This window comes from Corella eumyota, chromosome 4, assembly GCF_963082875.1.
Source record: "Corella eumyota chromosome 4, kaCorEumy4.1, whole genome shotgun sequence".
Lineage (NCBI taxonomy): Eukaryota > Metazoa > Chordata > Ascidiacea > Phlebobranchia > Corellidae > Corella > Corella eumyota.
In genome coordinates, this window is record NC_137493.1 from 16,859,000 (window position 1) to 16,879,581 (window position 20,582).

General features: G+C 28.9%; 3 protein-coding genes and 1 long non-coding RNA gene across 4 annotated transcripts; 1 reads left to right on the forward strand and 3 right to left on the reverse strand.

The window, feature by feature from the left end:
• Window positions 1–631: 631 nt before the first annotated feature.
• On the reverse strand, window positions 632–3,314 carry LOC145750488 (uncharacterized). The gene is made up of 4 exons (XM_082566534.1): window positions 2,780–3,314; window positions 2,523–2,693; window positions 2,379–2,426; window positions 632–2,244 (listed from the first exon to the last, which is right to left on the reverse strand). The coding sequence occupies exons 1-4, from the start codon at window positions 3,099–3,101 to the stop codon at window positions 1,427–1,429; spliced, it is 1,359 nt and encodes a 452-aa protein (XP_082422660.1). The 5' UTR covers window positions 3,102–3,314; the 3' UTR covers window positions 632–1,426.
• A 1,288-nt stretch (window positions 3,315–4,602) lies between these two features.
• Window positions 4,603–6,855, forward strand: LOC145750328 (uncharacterized). Its single transcript, XR_014283670.1, has 4 exons — window positions 4,603–4,871; window positions 4,986–5,071; window positions 5,419–5,601; window positions 6,034–6,855. It is a non-coding gene; the product is annotated as an uncharacterized LOC145750328 (long non-coding RNA).
• Window positions 6,856–10,640: 3,785 nt separating this feature from the next.
• Window positions 10,641–18,299, reverse strand: LOC145750971 (uncharacterized). Its single transcript, XM_082567041.1, has 15 exons — window positions 18,174–18,299; window positions 17,323–17,436; window positions 16,743–16,855; window positions 16,385–16,525; window positions 16,113–16,161; window positions 15,406–16,030; window positions 15,062–15,122; window positions 14,711–14,838; window positions 14,099–14,214; window positions 13,886–13,925; window positions 12,982–13,732; window positions 12,288–12,459; window positions 11,950–12,092; window positions 11,478–11,608; window positions 10,641–10,849 (listed from the first exon to the last, which is right to left on the reverse strand). The coding sequence occupies exons 1-15, from the start codon at window positions 18,268–18,270 to the stop codon at window positions 10,822–10,824; spliced, it is 2,709 nt and encodes a 902-aa protein (XP_082423167.1). The 5' UTR covers window positions 18,271–18,299; the 3' UTR covers window positions 10,641–10,821.
• A 533-nt stretch (window positions 18,300–18,832) lies between these two features.
• LOC145750347 (cytosolic sulfotransferase 3-like) lies at window positions 18,833–20,293 on the reverse strand. Its single transcript, XM_082566360.1, has one exon. It carries the CDS (start codon window positions 20,229–20,231, stop codon window positions 19,227–19,229), a length of 1,005 nt encoding a protein of 334 aa, XP_082422486.1. The 5' UTR covers window positions 20,232–20,293; the 3' UTR covers window positions 18,833–19,226.
• Window positions 20,294–20,582: the final 289 nt, after the last annotated feature.

Genomic DNA, 20,582 nt, shown 5'->3' on the forward strand with positions numbered 1-20,582 from the left:
TTGGTTAAGTTTTAACTTATATCCAAAAATTATTTTTATATAATATTTATTTTATTAGGCTGTGATATTTAAAAATGGGCAATTTTTGGTGTTTTAGGCTTTTTTTTAAGAATTTAATGTCAAAGATTTTTCAATTTCTCAGTAATAAACAAATATGGCTGATAAACCAGTTTATTGCAGAAGGATAAGAAGTCGTTATATTTAAGATATTAACTTTACATTTTTTTATTCAGTTTATCAAATTTAATCACTTTTATTAGGTTTACATAGCAAACATAGTAATCGTTCATACGAGTTAAAACACGGAACCATTCTTCACTCGCTACATTTTATTTGCTTTAACTACTTTACAATACAGCTAGGATCACATAAATTACAAAGTGGCCACATGGTAATAATTTACAACTAATCAAGTTACAATACAGCTAGGATCACATAAATTACAAAGTGGCCACATGGTAATAATTTACAACTAATCAAGTTACAATACAGCTAGGATCACACAAATTACAAAGTGGCCACGTGGTAATAATTTACAACTAATCAAGTTACAATACAGCTAGGATCACACAAATTACAAAGTGGCCACATGGTAATAATTTACAACTAATCAAGTTACAATACAGCTAGGATCACACAAATTACAAAGTGGCCACATGGTAATAATTTACAACTAATCAAGTTACAATACAGCTAGGATCACACAAATTACAAAATGGCCGCATGGTAATAATTTACAACTAATCAAGTTACAATACAGCTAGGATCACACAAATTACAGAATGGCCACGTGGTAATAATTTTCAACTAATCAACATACAATACATAATAGGCTAAATGCATTTAACAACAAATTAGCTTACTATACAATCAAGCGAATCACGTATAATATTTTACAAATTTAATCAAGTTCATGCTTTGTTATGTAATACATTGTAAACAAAAAAAAATCAGCAGACTAACAATAATTAGTGAAACAAACTATTTAAAAACCAAATTATTTGAAATATTCAACAATAACAAGATCGTAATATCACGTTGTGTGTACAAAAGTTCTCTCTACCCCACCTTGTGGTAAAACGTAGTCAATATTTAATATTTTAAAGTAAACAGAGAAGCGATTGTACATGTTTAATAGTCAGTTACTACGACATCAATAATAAAACAAGGTTACGACAGTTAACCGTGAAAAAATATTGTTTTATATCGGTTAAAAAAACATTTATTTCGCCAAGTTGCAAATATGTATTGGAGCCATGTATACAAAGATTTCCCTTTAAACTTGACGTTAGAACGATAAAGATAAATGTTTTGCAAGCACTATGGCGGCAAAAGAAGATTAAAATGGTTATTATGTGAACATTGGCACAATTTTAACGGGTGTTTAGTGTGAACTTTGAACTTTGAATTTAGTTTTTAGTTTAATTTAGTTTTTAGATGAAGATTGGAGTTGTTTGTTGATCTCAGACAACTTAGAATTACAATCCTGGATCCACCGTTTTTTTGATCTTTCGTCCACATCCTCAATTTTCTCGTAAGCTTTGATTGCTTGAAGATAATTTTCTTCTGCCTCCGAGTATTGTGATTTACTTCTATAATAATCACCAATGTTGCGTAAAAGATGGCCGTAAACTTGGTATTTATTTGCATTTGATCCAAACTCTTGCTCCATCAAATTCAACCCAGTTTTGTAGGTTTGTAACGCATCATCTATTTTCATTTCGTTTTCGTTTACCACGATCGAGCGTAAACAATCAACTTTGTTGATGACGTCAAGATGTTTGTTGTTAATAACTAAAGTTTTTATTTTCTGCAAGAGTGAAGCCACGTGATCTTGAATTATATTCTTCTTGTTTTTCGTAAGTCTATTAACACACGAAATTATTCCACGTAAACATGAATCTAAAATTCCAATATTTTTGTTCGGATTCCTTTCTTCATTCATCCACATATTTGCTGATACTCCGTAAAACAAAATTCCTTCCGGATATTTCTCTTTATCATAAAGAGTAAAAGCAAATAAATAAATTTGTTCTGCATCCAATTGAGTGTGGTTTTGGATCAGTGACGTCATTTCTGTAATGATTTCCATAGCGGTATCGAATCTGTCCGTCATTAAACTTGAGACATAGAGCTTGGTGAGTTTAGGAATGTAATTGATGTTTGCTCCGAATTTGTGCAGGGTTTTTAGCTCCAAAAATGACTTGTCATAATCACCCTTGGTCCAGTGGTTCACTGACTTTTCTGTCAATATTTTAACACATGAAATTAAAACAGTAACATAAGTGTTGTAAAATAATTTTTGTCATAAATGTAAGTTTTATTTGCTTGTTGGTAAACGATTAGTTGTATAAATTTAACTTAATTCTACGTATTACCTTCTAATTCAAATAGAGTTTTCAAGTTTCCTTTATGGAGATTTTTATCTGTAATTGAATAAAAATAAGGAAAAATCTAATCGGTAGTGGGCACTATAAAGTAAGCAGTGGAATGTATGTTAGTTTCTCTATGATATTATTTACCTTTTAACCGTGACTGTGTTGTTGATTTTGGTCGGGTCACGTGACTTGATAGATCGGACACGGTTGATTGCGCACTAGATCCTATCCCGCTGGACACGCTTGATTGATCATCATCATGTAAAAAACTTTTTGAATAAAATCGTTTTTCAAATTCTTTAGACATTTGTTCTTCTTTAAAAAAACGCAAAAAAAACAATATAAATATTGTGTATTAACTTTTTTCTACGATTTTAATTTATTTTTAAAATTAAACTTACCGACATCAACTTGTTTGTCATCTGGCTGTGCCAACATCCTAGTTAATCTTTCATCAGCTTCCAACTTCATTTCTTCGTAGGTTTCGTCAGTTTCAATAACCTCAACACCCATAAGCTCAACTTTATTAAACTTTCCCAAATCTAAAGCATATTCGGCCATAAACTCGTTCAATCTCTTTAGCATATTTTTTGAAGTATAGTCAGCCAAAATAAGATCCATTGTCTCATGATCCCTAGCTATGACGTGGACAGAAAGAGATCCTGACGTCACTCGGTTAATAAAAGCAGCCCCACCAGCAGCTGCTACTACAATTTTAAGCATATCTTTACAAAATTGTTCTTTGTCTTCACTTTTATATAAAGTGTAAGCAAATGCAGATATTAAATTTATTTCTTATATGGTTTTGTTGTGTGGTTGATCTGAGTTATGCTTTTTTTGTAAAGATAAATTGCCAAATATTTTGTTTAAATTTTAAATCTATGTCAAATAAAAGCAAATCATTTCTAAAATTTAATTAGTAAAAATGTAGTTGCACTGATCTAAAATCAACGACAATAAATATTAAAATATTACTTAAATACTTTATTTAATATTGTTTAGTTTTTTTTTTATTTTAACCCACAAAATGGTTAATCATTTTTATTTTGAACTTACGTTTTACAAAGATTTTTATTTTGTTAAAACCAATTTTGTATTTGTTAACGACCAATTTTAAACCGCGGAAAAGTTATTTATAAAATTGTAAGTATCATAAGAAAATATTAAATCTTTTGTTGATATCTTTTATAAAACTCTATAAAATAAATATGTTGAGCTTATATTCTATAAAAATATTGTCAGTTTACTAAATATTTAATATTTTGAACACTACTTTTTATTTTACTCGCTTTTTCTACGCTGTGTAACTTTTAACTGTTCAAATAAAGTGGCGACGACTTGTTTTATAGTGAATGGAAACCTTATGTTGTTGTTAATTACCAACTGTACTGAATGTAATCGTCATGGTAATGAATGAAAGGTTTCCAAGCACGTGCGACGCGAAGTTTTGTTTTAGCGGGGGGTTTCCCGAAACATTATCTTTTCCGATTCGGATCTGAGTTCCTAACATGACATTTCGTCCTTTAAAGTTTGCTCTAATATTTAATTAAACAAATTATAAAACCAAATAAAATACCAATAATTAATTTTAAACATTTACTTTTAACCTAACTTTAACTAACATACCATATAATGACGTCATATTTTGCGCTTGGCGTTTTTAAGCTTGAAGTAAAATACGTTTGTACGTTTAACGTTTTTATCTTAATTATCCTTATAGTTAAGCCTTGAATTTAGCATATGTTAAAATGTTGTTTAGTTGATTGTAGTTTAATAGTAAGTGCTGTAGTTTTATAAACAGGTTTGTTTATAGTAGAGTTGTTATGTATTTTATTGTATGCCAATTTAACATTAAGGTTTATGTTTAGAAATAGATTAAACTTAAATTTAATAAAGTTTTGTTTAATTGTGGTTACATATAAAGTAGTGTATATATGTTAAAACATAATGGTTATATTTTATGGCCTATGTTTTAAGTTTATAAAGTTATATTACTTTTATATTAAAAATTAAAGTTTTTAGATTTAAAATGCTTACGTAAATATATTTTTAAAAATAATAATAATTTGGTCAACACAAAAAACTTAAATTAAAAAATAAAATTTTTGTAAAATTATTTTTTTCGAGGACAAACGACATTTTTGTTTAAAATGTCAACAAAGTGATTACTTAACATATTTAAAGTAGTTGCTGTATACAAACAGCACACGTGTGCATAGTAACTTGATAATTTCAAACAACTTTTACTTTATTGCAACTAAAAGTTTATGTGGCAAGCAATATTTTGCGTAGTTTTGGCTGCTTTTTGTTGGGGAATAACTAACCCATTTATTAAGAAAGGTAGCAAAGGATTTGACCAAATAAAAGAGGACAAAAAATGCAAAGAAATTTTCCGAAAACTTTCGTATTTATTTCTTAATTGGAGATGTGGTTTGCCTTTACTTGTTAACCAGTTTGGATCAGTGTTGTATTATATTGCTCTATCTATAACAGGTCAGTATTAACTTACAATCTACAGAAAGAATTGTTTGGTATATTTACTTAATTGAAAAGCTATAAGCATTTACATTTTAGAAACCTTATTTAAAACTTTATTTTATGTTTTAGATATAACTCTGTGCCTTTAATCAACTCTTCAACTCTTTTGTTCACAACAATATCTGGATATTGCGTTGGAGAAAAAATTACAACTAGTAAGTAAATTAAAACAAGATTTATAGTTTTTTATTTTTTTTATCCTCTATGTGGAAAGGGTGACTTCAGTTACCCCGAGCCAGTCTTATTTTGACTTTTGCAGTTTGGGATATTATAGATTATAGTTGCCCGATAATTAAGCTGATGATTAGGTGTAGGTTCAGTAGGAGTTCATGTTGTTAATAGCGCCTTAATCAAGCGCTACAGAATAAGAGCTTCTGGGGTCAAATTTATGACCTTATGTAGTGTAGGAAGTGTTCTGACCACTACACCACGCTGCCGGTCATTTTAGCTTTCCAATGTTTTGGTTTATTAAACTAATTATAACAAAATTTTAATTGTTTAGGACAAGTTATTGGTTCAATTCTAATCATCAGCGGCGTTAGTTTTTGTGTTCTTGGAAAAAATGTCGATGTTGAAGGGCTCGGTGAGGATCCAAGTTAGCAGTGTTCTAAACAGGGACACAAAACAATACGGGAAGAAATATTTGCTCGATGGGAAACCTGAAACTTGTTGGAATTCTGATCAGGTTTTTATAATTCATTTATTTTTGATTACCTAAAAAAGTTGTTGGCCTATACAGGTAAAACTTAATAACAAGTTATTGTTTATTAAGCGTAAGCAATTAATATATTGTTTATTAAGCATAAGCATTTATAACAGTTTGGTTAAATACGTTTATATACAAACTACTAATGGTTAATAAATCATGCACAGAAATTAAAGAAAACACAAAACACAGGATTACAATTTTGTTCTTAAACAAGAGTTTATTTCTTAAACCTGTATAGGAACCAATATTGGTACAACATGTTAATGTTTAACCAGTGTTAAGTTTGTAGCGTTAAAACAATTACAACGCTCAATATGATGTCATAGAAAACTTAGAATGGTAATTGTTAGCACAAGTTAGTTGGAGTTTGGTGTTAACTTTAAAACTTGAATTTATTTTACTTCTTAGAAGAAGATTGAAGTCGTTTGTTGATCTCAGACAACTTAGAATTACAATCCTGGATCAACCATTTTCTTGATCTTTCATCCACATTCTCAGCTTTCTCGTAAGCTTTGATTGCTTGAAGATAATTTTCTTTTGCCTCCGAGTATTGTGATTTATTTTTATAATAATCACCAATGTCATATAAAAGTTGGCCGTAAATTTGGTATTTATTTGCATTTGATCCAAACTCGTTATCCATCAAATTCAACCCAGTTTTGTAGGTTTGCAATTCATCATCGAATTTCATGACGTTTTTTTGAAACCCGATCGAACATAAACACTTAACTTTGTTGATGACCTTTAAATGTTTGTTGTTAATAACTAAAGTTTTTATTCTCTGCATGAGTGAAGCCACGTGATCTTGAATTATATTCTTTTTGTTTTTGTTAAGGCTATTAACACAGAAACTTATTCCATCTAAACATAAATCTAAAATTTCAATAATTTTGTTCGGATTCCTTTCTTCATTCATCGACATATTTGCTGATACTCCATTAAACAAAATTCCTTCCAGATATTTCTCTTTATTACGAAGAGTAAAACCAAATAAATAAATTTGTTCTGCGTCCAATTGAGTGTAGTTTTGTATCAATGACGTCATTTCGGTAATGATTTCCATAGCGGTATCGTTTCTGTCCGTCATTAAACTTGAGACATAGAGCTTGGTGAGTTTAGGAATGTAATTGATGTTTGCTCCGAATTTGTGCAGGGTTTTTAGCTCCCAAAATGACTTGTCATATTCACCATTGGTCCAGTGGTTCACTGACTTTTCTGTTAATATTTTAACACGCGAAAAATTACTTTTACTACAAAAATAAATTTTAGCGCAAATAATGTAAACTGGTTTTTTAAGTTTTATTCGCTTATTGTTTTAACATTATTATATATACCTTCGAAGTCAAATAAATTTTGTAAATCCATTTTTTGGCGATTTTGATCTGCAAATAATTAAAAAAAACAAATTAATGAAAGATAAACTAATTGGTAGTGGGCGCTATAGATTAAGAAGTGGTTAGTATGTATTGTATCTTAAGAATATTGTTTACCTTTTAAACGTGGCTGTGTTGGTGGTTTTGTTCGGGTCATGTGACCTGATACGCTTGATGGATCAGGCACGGTTGATTGCGCACTGAACAAAGATCCAAACCCACTCGATGAAGACTCAAACCCACTCGATGAAGACCCATACCCACTCGATAAAGTCCCATACCCACTCGATAAAGTCCCATACGCACTAGACCCGCTTGATTGATCATCCTTATACGGAAAACTTTTCGGATAAAATCGTTTTTCAAATTCTTTAGATATTTTATCTGTTCAAAAAATTGTTCAGATTTATTTGTCAATTGGTAATTTTTTCAACTGATATTTACTATGATTTGATATAAAATATAATACAAATATTATATTTCGAATTCTTGAATTTTTCAAATTTATTTTTTTAAAAATGGTGTAGTCGCAGAGTTTCTTTTTTAATTATGTCGGAATTTTTCCAACTTGCACGAGGATACTATTATTTTAAAAATTCGTAGTTTTTTTTTTTAAATTCGTAGTTTTTTAAATAAATAAGTAGTTTTCAAAATATCAGGATTTGTAGTTAAAATATTATAAATAGGGAAAGTCCCTACGGTCGCGAGTCACGTGACGCACGACGTCATCGTCGTAAGTTCATACGCTGGCAGACACAAGAAAATATTCTTATTTTGGTCTTTCTGAGCCGTTTGTTGTACTTTTTTTAAAAATTTTTTTGCAGAAAACAAACTTGGCACGAAAAGCAAAATTTAGCCATATTATATAAGACATTTTTTACTTTTAAAGTTTTTTTAATTGGGTAGGCTGTATTTAAAAATTCTAACAAATTAAGGTTATGTTGTTAATTTTAAAAATTAACCAGCTAGAAACGGTCAATATTGGCTGACAAACAATTACAAGAAACAGACAAGTCAACTGAGTGTTACTGAAGCAAAGTTTACCTGTTAGAACAGTAGGTTTTGCTTAAAACTTAATATATCCAACAATTTTGTTGGGTATCATATAAAAATAGTTCTAATCACTAAACGTCACATGGGTAGACACATAAAGTATATTATACATCAATAAACTATAAACACTAAGTATTCTGGTTAACATCTTTAATGTATTTTTTTTATTATTAATTCCAAACAATTTTTTATTATAACCTACAATATACATCAGTACTTGTACCCCTGGCAACAAATATTAGTGTTCGCTTCCTTTCTTAACTTTAGTTTGTGCTTTACATTTGAAAAATATATCCAAAATTATTGTTATATATCGTCTGTATAGACTTTATATATATATAAGCTAACTTGAACAATTTGACAATATATTAGTTACCAACGTTAAAGTGATTTTATTTTAAACAAAACTAAGACTGTGTTAACGGTAAACTTTGCTTTAATAAGACTTAGTTGACCTGTCCGTTTCTTGCAAGTGTTTGTAAGCGTTTTTGGCTGGTAAACTTTCAAAATTAGCATACCCAGAATTTGTTAAAATCTTTTAAATACGGCCGACCCTATTAAAAATACTTGAAAAGTAACAACTGACTTATATAATATGAATAAACTTTGCTTTTCATGCTAAGTTTGTTTTCTGCAAATAAAATTTTAGAAAAAGTACAACAAACGGCTCAGAGAGGGCAAAATAAGGCTATTTTCCTATGTCTGCCAGCATATGAACTTGCGACGATGACGTATGGCGTCACGTGACTCGCGAGCATAGGGACTTTCCCTATTTACAATATTTCCCTTTAAATCCCGATATCTCAAAAACTACTTGACCAATTTTAAAATAAGGGTATCCTCGTGCAAGTTGGAAAAATTCCAACATAAATAAAAAAAAAACTCTGCGACGGAACCAGCTCTTTAAGTTTAAACTTACCGACATCAACTTGTTTGTCATCTGTCTGTAACAAACAAAAAAGTAAAATTTAAATATTTGTATTTTATTTACTTTTATTACCCTATTAGAAAAGTTCGGAATTAAATTAATTTTTTTAAATTTAAAATCCATTTTTTACAATTATATTCAGATTAAATAACTAGTAAAATCTATTTTAATCATTGTATTAATCAAATTACCTGTGCCAACATCCTAGTTAATCTTTTATTAGCTTCCACATTCATTTCTTCGTAGGTTTCGTCCGTTTCAATAACCTTAACACCCATAAGTTTAATTTTATCAAAATTGCCAAAATCTTCAGGAAAATTCGCCACATATTCGTTTAATCTGTTCAGCATATTTTTCGAAGCATAGTCAGCTAGAATAAGATCCATTGCCTCATGATCCTTAGCTATAACGTGGACAGAAAGAGATCCTGACGTCACTCGGTTAATAAAAGCAGCCCCACCAGCAACTGCTACTACAATTGTAAAAACATCTGTACAAAATTGTTCTTTGTTTTCACTTTTATATAAAGTGTAAGCAAATGCACCGGCTCCTACTGCAGCTGCGCTGACAACGGCTCCAGTTGCAATATAAGCCATGTTCTCAGCCACAGCTCCGTACATGTTAAACTCCATAAAAAAAGGTTGCCTTTGCACGAACTAACTAGTTGCTTTGCTGCAGCTACACTCGTTTCATTTGCCATGTTGTTAAGTTGAAGGGTTAAATAAGAGTTTAATGAAGTAAAATTTCGTTAGTTTTCTTGTTATTTGGTTATTCTACCGGAAAATTTGTTTGTTTATGCCAATTTTTGATTAGTTTATTTAAAATTTGTAACCTAAATTAAATTAAAACAAATTATTGTATTTAAACACAAAACTTGATAAAAAGTATTGAGTAAAAATAGCCTGTCTTAATTGCCTACTTAGCTTAAATTTTAACAAACTAGTTCAATGTTCTATTAATCTTATTTCAAATTTAGTTTTTTAGAGTATTGAGACTTTTGAATTGCATTAATATTGATTTCGTTTTGTTAATGACTGAAAAATATTTTTCGTTAAGTTGTAAATATCATAAGATTTTAAATATTAACGCTTTTATGAACATCGTTTATAAAACTACATAAAATCAACTATTCTAGCTTTTATTTAACAAAGTTATTAACAGTATATAGTAAAACTTTGTTATTTAAAGCTCTACCTTTTTATTTCCTATTTTACTCGCTTCTTTTCGCTGTCATAAAGTGAATTACGTTTAACTGTTTGTATAAAAATCCCGTCTTGGCCGTTAAATGTTTTTTTGTGAAAGGCGAACTTGCCTTCGTAACGTTGTTTACATACTCTAAGATTCCTTTGTAGTAAAAAAACCAATGTGTCGTCACGGGGATGAAAAGAGATAATGAATGTATACCGGCAGTTGTGAAATTTTACCCATGTTTTATTTTAAAAGAAATCCCGTTACATTTTCCCTTTTTCGGTTCCCGTTGACTTTTAACCAGCGATGACATCTATTTTTGTTTTTAAAAATATCTTTGAAAATTTTTTTAAATTAGTAAAACATATCAATTTGAAGAATTAAATTTTTATTTTACGAAAACAAAAAATTCCTGAAAAAAATAAATTTGCAAAAATCTAAATGCTTTTGTTCACAAAAAACAACCACTAACAATAAACTTTTAAAGTAAAAATAAAACATAAATGAAACAAAATTTAGAATAAAAAGCATGTTCATCTCAAGTGTGATAAAAACATTGTTACTACCAACATGAAAATATTTTAAATTACAAAAATTTTCTGTGTATAATTATAAATTAAAAGTGTAATTTTAATTAAGTTTAGTATTTGAAATCTACACTTGGTTCTTTTTCTTGAGGTTTCTGCAATAAAAACAAGTTAAAATTAGGCATAATTTTATTAGCTGACTGGAAAATCGCAAACAATTACATTTTAAACATTTTTATTATATTTAAGTGTTTTTCAAGACAGCATTTCAGACTGGTGTATCATATAGTATTTTATCAAATATTATTGTCGTCCCGGCAGGGATGAGTTTTTACCGGCAGCGTGGTGTAGTGGTAAGAACACTTGCTACACCACCATAAGGTCGTGGGTTCAATTCCCATTGATCTCATGCTGTAGCGTTCTTGAGTAAAGCGCTATAAACAGTATGAACTCCTGCTGAGCCAGCACTTAATCAGCAGTATAATTACCGGGCAATTATAATCTATAATATTCCAAACTGCCACAGGAACTCGAGACTGGGTCGGACTAACTTATGTTACTCTATGTTTAAGTCACGCATTCGACTTTCCCACATCGAGGATAAAGATATATCCAAAAAAAAAAATCGTAAACAATTATATTTTAAACATTTTTTTTCATATTTAATTTTTTTTTCAATACAGTGTTTTAGTTTGGTGTATCATATAGTATTTCATCAAATATTATTGTATTAAAACTATGCACATAACCGCTTTTTAGAGATATTACAAAAAGCAAACCTACCTGTATTTATCTTTTAACATGATTGCATTTCTGTTTTGAAACTTAAAATTGTCCAAGATCATTGCCCAGTGTCCAGCTCCAAATCTTTTAATTCCTTTCTTTAAGTTTTCGATTTCCCAGTTTGACCAAACCTAAAAAATCATTTTAAAAATAATGATTTAAAAAAACAATAAATTACCAAAATTTAAAGTCTGTAAGAATAATGTCGAACATTTTCTGCTACATAAAACAAAGAAGTTAACTTTATATTTTAAATTTAAGGGTTAAAGGGCTAATCTATATATAATAAAACCAAGTCTACAATATATACATATAAATCTATGTTCAATTTATATGTTTTTAGAATTATTATAAGCAAATACTAACTGAGAGTTGTGACCATATTACAACAACTTAAATGTCGACCATAGGACACGCTATTATCGAGTAATTTAAGTTTTAATAAAAAGTAAAATAGAAACCAAATTTTTACTTTTCTTGTAAATTTTTTTCCTGGGTAAACTAAACCTTCGTTGAAATCATTGAGCGCCTGTTTTTTACTCACAAAGTTTGGACTTAAAATTGATTCATCCCAGTTCAGGGAAACCCCCTCGCCATCCCATAATCTTCTTTTGCCTGGAAAATAATTTTTAAATTGATTTCAGTTAAAACAATGTCTTAATGATTTTTATGGATAGAGTTTTAGTAAAAAATTAAATTTTGAAAGAATTTTTATTTAAATAAAATTAATAAAAAAATTGATTTTTAAGTTTTAATATTATTTAAAAAAATATTTCCAATAAAGTTTAAAAAGCAAAGTGTTTCCAAAACCTTTGTGGGGTAATTTAGTTGGCGTTGAACTAAACAGGGAGGTTTTGTTTCTTTTTGGAAACACTGGAGAAACAGGGTTGCCAAGTTTTTTTTTAGATTTTTTGTCGAGTTTTGTTGATAGTTTGTATTCAGTTTGAACCTGATTTGTTTCTTTTGTACCGGGGTCCATAACCTAAATTATAATGTTTAATAATTTAAAAAATGTTACAGAAATAAAATATTTAGCCAATGTTAATTATTTATACTAAAACCGGCAGCGTGGTGTAGAGGTAAGAACACTCAGTTGACCACACATGAGGTTGTGGGTTTGACCCCATTACTCTCATGCTATAGCGCCCTTGAGTAAGGCGCTATAAACGATACAAACTCCTGCTGAGTCAGCACTTAATTACCAGGTAATTATAATCTATAATATTCCAAACTGCTAAAGGCAACTCGAGACTGGGTCGGAGTAACTGTTGTTACTCTATGTTTAGGTTACACATTCGACCATTCCACATCGAGGATAAAAATATATACAAAAAAAAAAGGTAATAGTTTTTAATTGTTGTAATATGATCGCAACTTAAAACTAATATTTGCCCAAGATAATTCACCTGCGCACCACAAATGGCAGTTTTATTCATGCATAGGCTTATAAATTAGACATACATATATGTCGTCCACTAAGCTTTATTATATTAAAATTACTGACCTTATTTTGGTTTTTAGTTTTTTCTTCATTTTCAGTTTTTCTTGGTTGTTCTTTTGTGGAGTTTTCATCTATAACAAGGACATCACTACTTGAAAAACTTTCATTTGTTGAATTTAAATCATTTTCACAACTTGAATCTGTTACATTTTCTGGACTTTTATGAACAGAAACCGTTGTAATGTTCCCGTTATTTAAAGAGGTATTTAAAACAGAAATACTTGAATTGGAGCTAAATTCATAAGCTTCTTGATTTTCAGTTGGCATATTTTTAGAAAATCGACTATTTTGAACAGAATTTTTTTGCGAGTTTTTAGTATTAGTATCAGAGCAGTCCATTTTTTCAGATTCTGTTAAAACTTCTTCATCATCTGATCTGTTGTGATGATTATTTTGTGAGCTTGAATTTGTACTTAAATTATCAGCAGAAGAAATGGAGTTAGTGTTATTTAAATCTGTTGAATTGTCTGTGCTATTAGGATTTAAATTCATGTTATCTGTGGTGGGTAAGGTGTGATTATTACTACTAACTCGAGAACTTAAATCATTTTGGAAATCACCATTTTCAGTGTCATCATTTTCGTTTTCTGAGCTAGACCGAAAACTTTCAATGTTTTCATCTGAATTTGTTTCATTTATGATGTCATAGTTATTATTGTGAGGTGGTTGATTGCTTAAGTTTAAATTTTTTTCGGGTGTTTTGTGAATTATTTTGTTTGGAGATTTAGCAAATGGATTTATAGATTTTATTGACCTAAAAAAATTCTTAATTTTAAACTTTTAAAATAAAATGTTAACTACTTATTATTTTAGTTTTAAGTAAATTTAAGCCATTTCCTTATTAAATTGTAAAGCTTAATTGGATAGCTTTTAAATGTTTATTAAAGTTGTTTTAAATTTTTTTTACCTCCGTTTGTTGTTTGCTAATCTCTTCATATATAAAGATTCTAAAATGTAAATTATAAAAGATGTTAAAAATATAAGATAACAAATTAATAGCCTATAGAATTGTAATATTATTTTTTTAAGCTTAAATTTTTTTCTAAATGCCCAAAAACTAAGTTTTTGTGTATTTATTAGTTAAACAAAAAATTATAAAAGCAAGAGAATAGCAACAAACCATTTTGTAATAATTTATTATATTCTTCTTTTTGAGGTTCGCCATGTAGTAATATACTCGTAAAATCTTGATCTGTTTCGTATTCAATGATCGATTGAGCCAACATATTTCTCCATCTAGTACAGATAATATTAATTGAATAAAGAAATGTATAAATATACTTTAAAAGGGCAAGTCGTGAACCAATAGGGGGCATAGTAAACAATGTTTATTTTAATTGTATAAATTAACTTAATCTACTACTCTTGTGTAACTTAATCAACTACTCTTGTCGTTTTTATATTAGGCAGTTGTCAATAGTATTTTTAATACAGCATATTTCAAACTTTGGTATTACCCATATTAAACTGTAACCCTGCTTGCACTAACTATTTTATTAACTTAATACACTAGTAATTAGAACTATATGTCTTTAATAACATTAAAATAACAGTAGTGCACACTGTTCATTATAGGTTTTTAAAGCAACTGACTTTTAAAAACCCACAAGTAAAATATTTCATAACACGAAAATAAAGCTTTTACTATTTGCCTAATTAAAGCTTAAATATAAACTTTAAAAATAGTTACTTTTACTAGCTAAAAAAAACAGACTATTAATGGAATATTAACCTGTCTTTGAGATTACCAGGAGACCTGTATTCTGGGAAATTTAAAGATGATAAAATCTGGGCCCATCGTCCGATTCCTAGTTTCTTAACTCCATGGAACAACATGGCGTCCTCTAGTGGTGTAAATATCTGAAAAGTAAATCAAATAATAAAATCAAGTTTTAAGACTTAAGTTTAAAATATTTAATATTTTTTATGTCAAAAGTTGTAGCGTATTATGTAAAAATGCAATAACTTTAGCATGTTTTATATTATTTTTTTTATTGAATTGTCATATTAATTCCAGTTTAAATTATCATTGGTACTCATTGGTAATAAATTAATTTAAGTAACAACAAAAGTTATAACTAACATGTTTTTTCCTGAAGTTTTTAGCTTGCATTTGTATAAAAGTGGTGTTTAGTTCATTGCTTCTAAAAACAGTTCTTAAGATTATAATTTGTTGAATACAGATTTATATTAAGTCAAAGTTTATTTTAAAAAATCTACATTAATAACCCAGACTTAGGAAGCTCCTTTGTCAATTCAGTAGATTTTACAGTTTAGTAATTTGTATGAAAAGCATGCTATAATATTGTTACAAAAACTCTTCAATTGGCCAATTGCATTATGCATATAAATACTTCCTTGTGCCATACTTTTTTATGTTGTGGTATAGTTAACTTTAAAAAGAAATTTAAGAATTAATTTAAATACTTTTTGTTTCTTTCCTCCCATTCCTCCATAATGTTGTTCACATTATTTTCACTTATTGGAAGTTCATGTAATTGAGGTTCTGCTTGGCCAGTGGTGTTTTGATCATTATTCTCAATTTCGACATTTTTACTCAAGTTTTTATGCATGTTGATAGCAACACTATTAAGGACATTTGGACCCCCTTTTTGACTGCCATTTTTGTCATGATTGCCAACATGTTGAGTGTTACTAGCAATTTGTATTGAGTTCTGATTTTTTTGCAAACTGTTAGTATGGTTATTGTTAAGTGAGGTATTTAAGTTATTTTGCAGCATTACTTTTTCCTCAGGTGGTCGTTTTTTAGATGAATTATCGAAAGTTTTTTCATTTATGTCAGTGCAGTTTTCTAAAACTTTTTTTTTTTTGGTTCTAATTTGGTTTTCTTTGGGCACTGATTGTTTACTTTTGTAACTAAAGTTACTTAGACTTTCGCATCTTGCGCTTAAACTTAAAGATTGCTCTGATGTTTTATCATCATCATAAACATAACCCTTTTTACACGCTTTTGTTAAAATTAAATTCACTTTCTCTTCGAATATTGATTTACTCGATTCAGATTCATCAGATAAACTTTCATTTTGATGATCTAAAAAGTTTGTATCATATAATTTGTTTAGTCAGTTAATTAAATAATTGACACATTAAAAATATTTAAATAATTTAAATACCAGGGTTGGTCTGATGCTCATTGAATTTTTGTTGAAATTTTAAATCCAACTAAAAAGAAAAATATAAATTATGTTCTTGTTTACCAACTTTACTGATTAAGTTTTATTAATAAAATTAATTCTTAAGGACTTTTTTTTGCAAATTAATTCCTAAAATGAGATTTAATATCACTAGAAAATAATGGTATCTCTATTTTTATGAAAACTTTTATAGAATTAACACTTGTTAGAAAAAATACAAAAATTTAATTAAAAGCAATTTTCATAAGAACCTCATCTGCCAATGTTTTAGGCAAGCAGTGAAAAGTCAGGTTAATAATATCAGCTGTGAGTTTCTCATAATCTATAATATCAACTCTACAACATTCTAATGAGTTCGATGATATTAAACTTTGAAATAATTCCTCAGATTCCTAAAAACATGTTATTTGTTAAAACATTTTATTTAATATCATTTAATAATTTTTTTAAATATTTGTTAGTTCAGTAGGTTAAAATTTATGTTAATTTCTTAAAGAAAGAATTGGCAGTATTGTAAAATGGTGTTAAAAATATATTTAAAAGAGTTATTTACATATATAATATATATGATGTTATCCTTATTAAATAAAATTTAATTTTAACTTCAACCTCTAAAAACATTTCCAAAGCTTCCTTTAGTTTTTGGTTCGTTAAACTTTTTATGATAGTTTTAAGTATTTCAATAATTTCTTCCAATGTAATCGTAGTATTTTGAAGTGAACCTAAAAAACAAATCAATTTTAAATAATGTTATAATAAAAATGTGGAGTTTTCTTTTATTTTATAAACTGAAAAATATTATTTGTTATTGGGTAACTTTTGTATATATAAAAAATACTACATTAAACTACATGCTTAGTCGATTGCAAAATATATTTAAGTTTTTTAAACATGAAACTATTTTTTTGCACAACCTAAACTCGGAGTAACATCAGTTACTCCGACCTAGTCTCAAGTTGACTTTGGCAGTTGTATTTTGATTATAATTGCCCGATAATTAAGCTGCTGATTAAGTGTTGGCTTAGCAGGAGTTCATACTGTTTATAGCGCCTTACTCAAGAGGACTACTGCATGAGAGCATTGAGGATTAAACCCACGACCTCATGTGTGGTGTAGCAAGTGTTCTAACCACTAGATCACCCTGCCTGCCTGCCGGTTAATTAACAAGGTTTTAATGATAATTAATTACTTAAATCACTCAGCTGAGACACTTTTCTAACAACACAAAACAAAAGTTTCAAAAAATTCGATTCCAAAGTTTTATCAATTGAAAGTAAATCGATCTCCAACAAATCCTCGTATTCTAAAAATAAATTTTCAATGTTTATAAAATAGGTTTTAATAATTGACCGGCAGCGTGGTGTAGTGGTAAAAACGGTTGCTACACCACACATGAGGTCATGGGTTAAATCCCCAATGATCTCATGCTGTAGCGCCATTGAGTAAGGCGCTATAAACAATATGAACTCCTGCTGAGCCAGCACTCGATCAGCAGCATAATTATTGGGCAATTATAATCTATAATATCCCAAACTGCCACAGGCAACTCGAGACTGGGTCGGAGTAACTAATGTTAGTCTATGTTTAAGTTGCGCATTCGACTTTCCCACATCGAGGATAAAGATATACACAAAAAAAATAAATAAATAGAAAAATAAACAAAATATTCTACTTTATTTTGGCTAAATTGCTAAAGTGTTTTTTAGTTTGATTTTGGAAATTTCTTTTAATTTAAAAATAGGTTTTTTAAAACTTATTTAATTATGTTTAAATGCACAATAATAAGATAAATATATTATTTAGTCTGTTGTTAAGAAAGTAAAAAGAATTTCTTTTCGTGATTTTTAAATTTAAACCTAGTTTTTTTTATAGTAGTTTGATTATAATCCTCCTATATATGTTAAAAATGCGTTGTTTTATGTAAATTATAACAAAAGAATGATTGTATTAACGCTATTAAAAAAAAACGTTTTTATAAATTTTGTCAACTGTAAAATTGATAATATTTATCAAAATTAAACAAAAAATCAGCATTTTTACCTTTCCATACTTGGTTCTCAGCAAAATACTTTAAAGATAAGTTTATTAAGTAATCTTGCGCGATTTTATGGACAAATCTTTCCATTTTTTTCTCCATTTTAAATTTGAAACAAAATTTTAAATAAATTTCCGGGTATTACCCTACTAGTAATGTTTTAAACGGAGGTAGTAACTAAAATGTGATTAGTTTCACTTTATCCTCAGCTTGACTTATTTTTTTATAATAATATAGTTTTTATGGAACAAATTGTTTTAAATATTATATTTATTGTTTTTTTTTGTAAAAATTTTGATTACCATTTAGAAAGGAAATTATGAAATAATAGCAAAACAAAACCTTTAGCTTAAAACATATTAATTAAATTATTTTCCATGAGTAATAGAATATAAAATGATGTAATTTTTAAATGCTAATTAATTAAAAAACTATAACTATTAGAATATAACCTACATACTATTTTCTTAACTAGTGAGCATTTTAGAATGTATATTTTAAATAAGTCAAGAAGAAAATAAAGGCATAAATTCTACAGCCTTAATTTCTGAGGCATCAATTTATTTCTAAAATATCTTCAGTTTCTAACTAAAAACATCCAATATGTCGTGAATATATTTTTAAGTTTACTTAAATTTATTAAAATAACATATAAAATAAGGTTATGAAAATTAATAGCCCACAGACGTATATAAAATCACAGAATATACTAAATATGATTAAAATATTGCATATATAAGATATAACATTTATTGAAAGATTTTAAAGTCTAAATCTTTTTTGTTTGTACAATAATAAGAATTGACTACGAAGGATAAGCATGGGTATACTAAGCATGAGTATATGAATATGCACAAGTTTAATATCTCATATTGGCACTATAACATTCATTAACTACAGTAAAAAATTTCAGTGATAAGTTAAAAACATTAAAAAATATAAAACAAGATTTGGCACCAAATAATCATATAGTTATAAGTTGTAATAAGTAATCTAGTAAAGCAACAGTTTAATGACAAATTAGGTAGTTGGTTGTATATAGTTAATTAAAAAGTTGACTACAATTCATAGGTGAATTCGATGTCAGTATCTTTTAACTTCTCATTAACTTTTATATCAATTTGTTTGACCTGATCTTCCGACAAATGATTTTTCCAATCACCCACATCTCCTTTTCTGTAAAATTTACTGATACTTTCCCCAAAAGTGGCTCCTTTTTTCATCTGCTTGAACGAGGTCACTTCGGCAACTTTCTGAATTCCTGCATCATTGATTTCAATATTCAAAAAATCAGCTATTTTGTGGATTTCTTTCACAGGATCTTTTTTTATGTCTTCAAACACAACGAACATCACGTTGTCATCATTTCGATGTGGATACCAGGATAAAATATGTTCAGGATACCATTCACCTTTTTTGTTGCAGTTACGCTGCTCGCCTTTTATGTATTTTTGCACAAATTCATCAAAATCCACTGGATGGTCCGCAAGATATTTAGGGTTTTTCAAGTACGGCATATTTTTCGACATGTTGAACCACGAAATAAGTTGATCTCTAGGGTTTCGGATCACATAAATCATCTTCGTCTTCTTCATCTTCTCCATATTGAGCAAACTTGCATCCAAGTGAGTTGCTAGGACTCTACGTTTCCATGGTAACTTGTCAAACATCTCAAATTTAACTGGAGTTCCTGTCTCCAAATAAATATGAAACATCAGCATTTTTTTACTCATTTTTAAAATCTCAGGGTTGTCGTAATAGACAAGATTTTGCACGATATGTCGAACCCATGTTGTGCCTGTTTTCGGAAATGACGCGACGATGACGTCATCTACTCTCGGCTCCCATTGATTCAAAACCAAATCAATCATTTCAGGTGAAAAGCCAGGCATTAGACGATAACCGTTGTACTCCAAGAAATTAGGATTGGTGAATTCTTTTTGAAAGTAATTTGTAAGTTCCGTAAAGTCTGGGCGATCTTTCTTTGGAATATAGGAGTACACATCTTTCAGCGTTTTGTTAATTATAAAATGTCCAAATGGACTATGTAGCAGCAAAGTCATTATTCCAAACTAAGGCACAGTATCTTATTTGAACAGAATGACAAGCAAAATAAGTCGATATACGCCCATAATGACGACAAACTAATTAATCCGATTATCTGACTTGAAGCGCCCTCCGAGGGCTCAACGACATCACGTTTAAGTAACCGTTAGTTGGCGCTTTAACAAGTCACGTTCGCATTTTTGTTGTTTACATTTACATGGACATTTTTAGTCGAGAATTTCTTTGTTTTTGGTAAAATTGCGTCAGTTAAACTTAAAAAACATCAGCTTTATAAGGTAACATGATTAGTGGGTCTACTAGGAGACATTCTAGCTGTATATATTTACTACTGTGGGCAATTGGAATAA

Bases quoted from the DNA above. Each gene is read 5' to 3' on its own strand.
- LOC145750488 (XM_082566534.1), bottom strand. From the start codon at position 3,101: ATGCTTAAAATTGTAGTAGCAGCTGCTGGTGGGGCTGCTTTTATTAAC. The intron at 2,694-2,779 runs GTAAGTTTAATT...GTTTTTTTAAAG, and splicing joins TGACAAACAAGTTGATGTCG to AAGAACAAATGTCTAAAGAA. The intron at 2,245-2,378 runs GTAATACGTAGA...AAATATTGACAG, and splicing joins AACTCTATTTGAATTAGAAG to AAAAGTCAGTGAACCACTGG.
- LOC145750971 (XM_082567041.1), bottom strand. From the start codon at position 18,270: ATGGAGAAAAAAATGGAAAGATTTGTCCATAAAATCGCGCAAGATTAC. The intron at 13,926-14,098 runs GTTTGTTGCTAT...TTTACATTTTAG, and splicing joins TAATAAATTATTACAAAATG to AATCTTTATATATGAAGAGA. The intron at 12,460-12,981 runs GTCAGTAATTTT...ATTATAATTTAG, and splicing joins AAACTAAAAACCAAAATAAG to GTTATGGACCCCGGTACAAA.
- LOC145750347 (XM_082566360.1), bottom strand. From the start codon at position 20,231: ATGACTTTGCTGCTACATAGTCCATTTGGACATTTTATAATTAACAAA.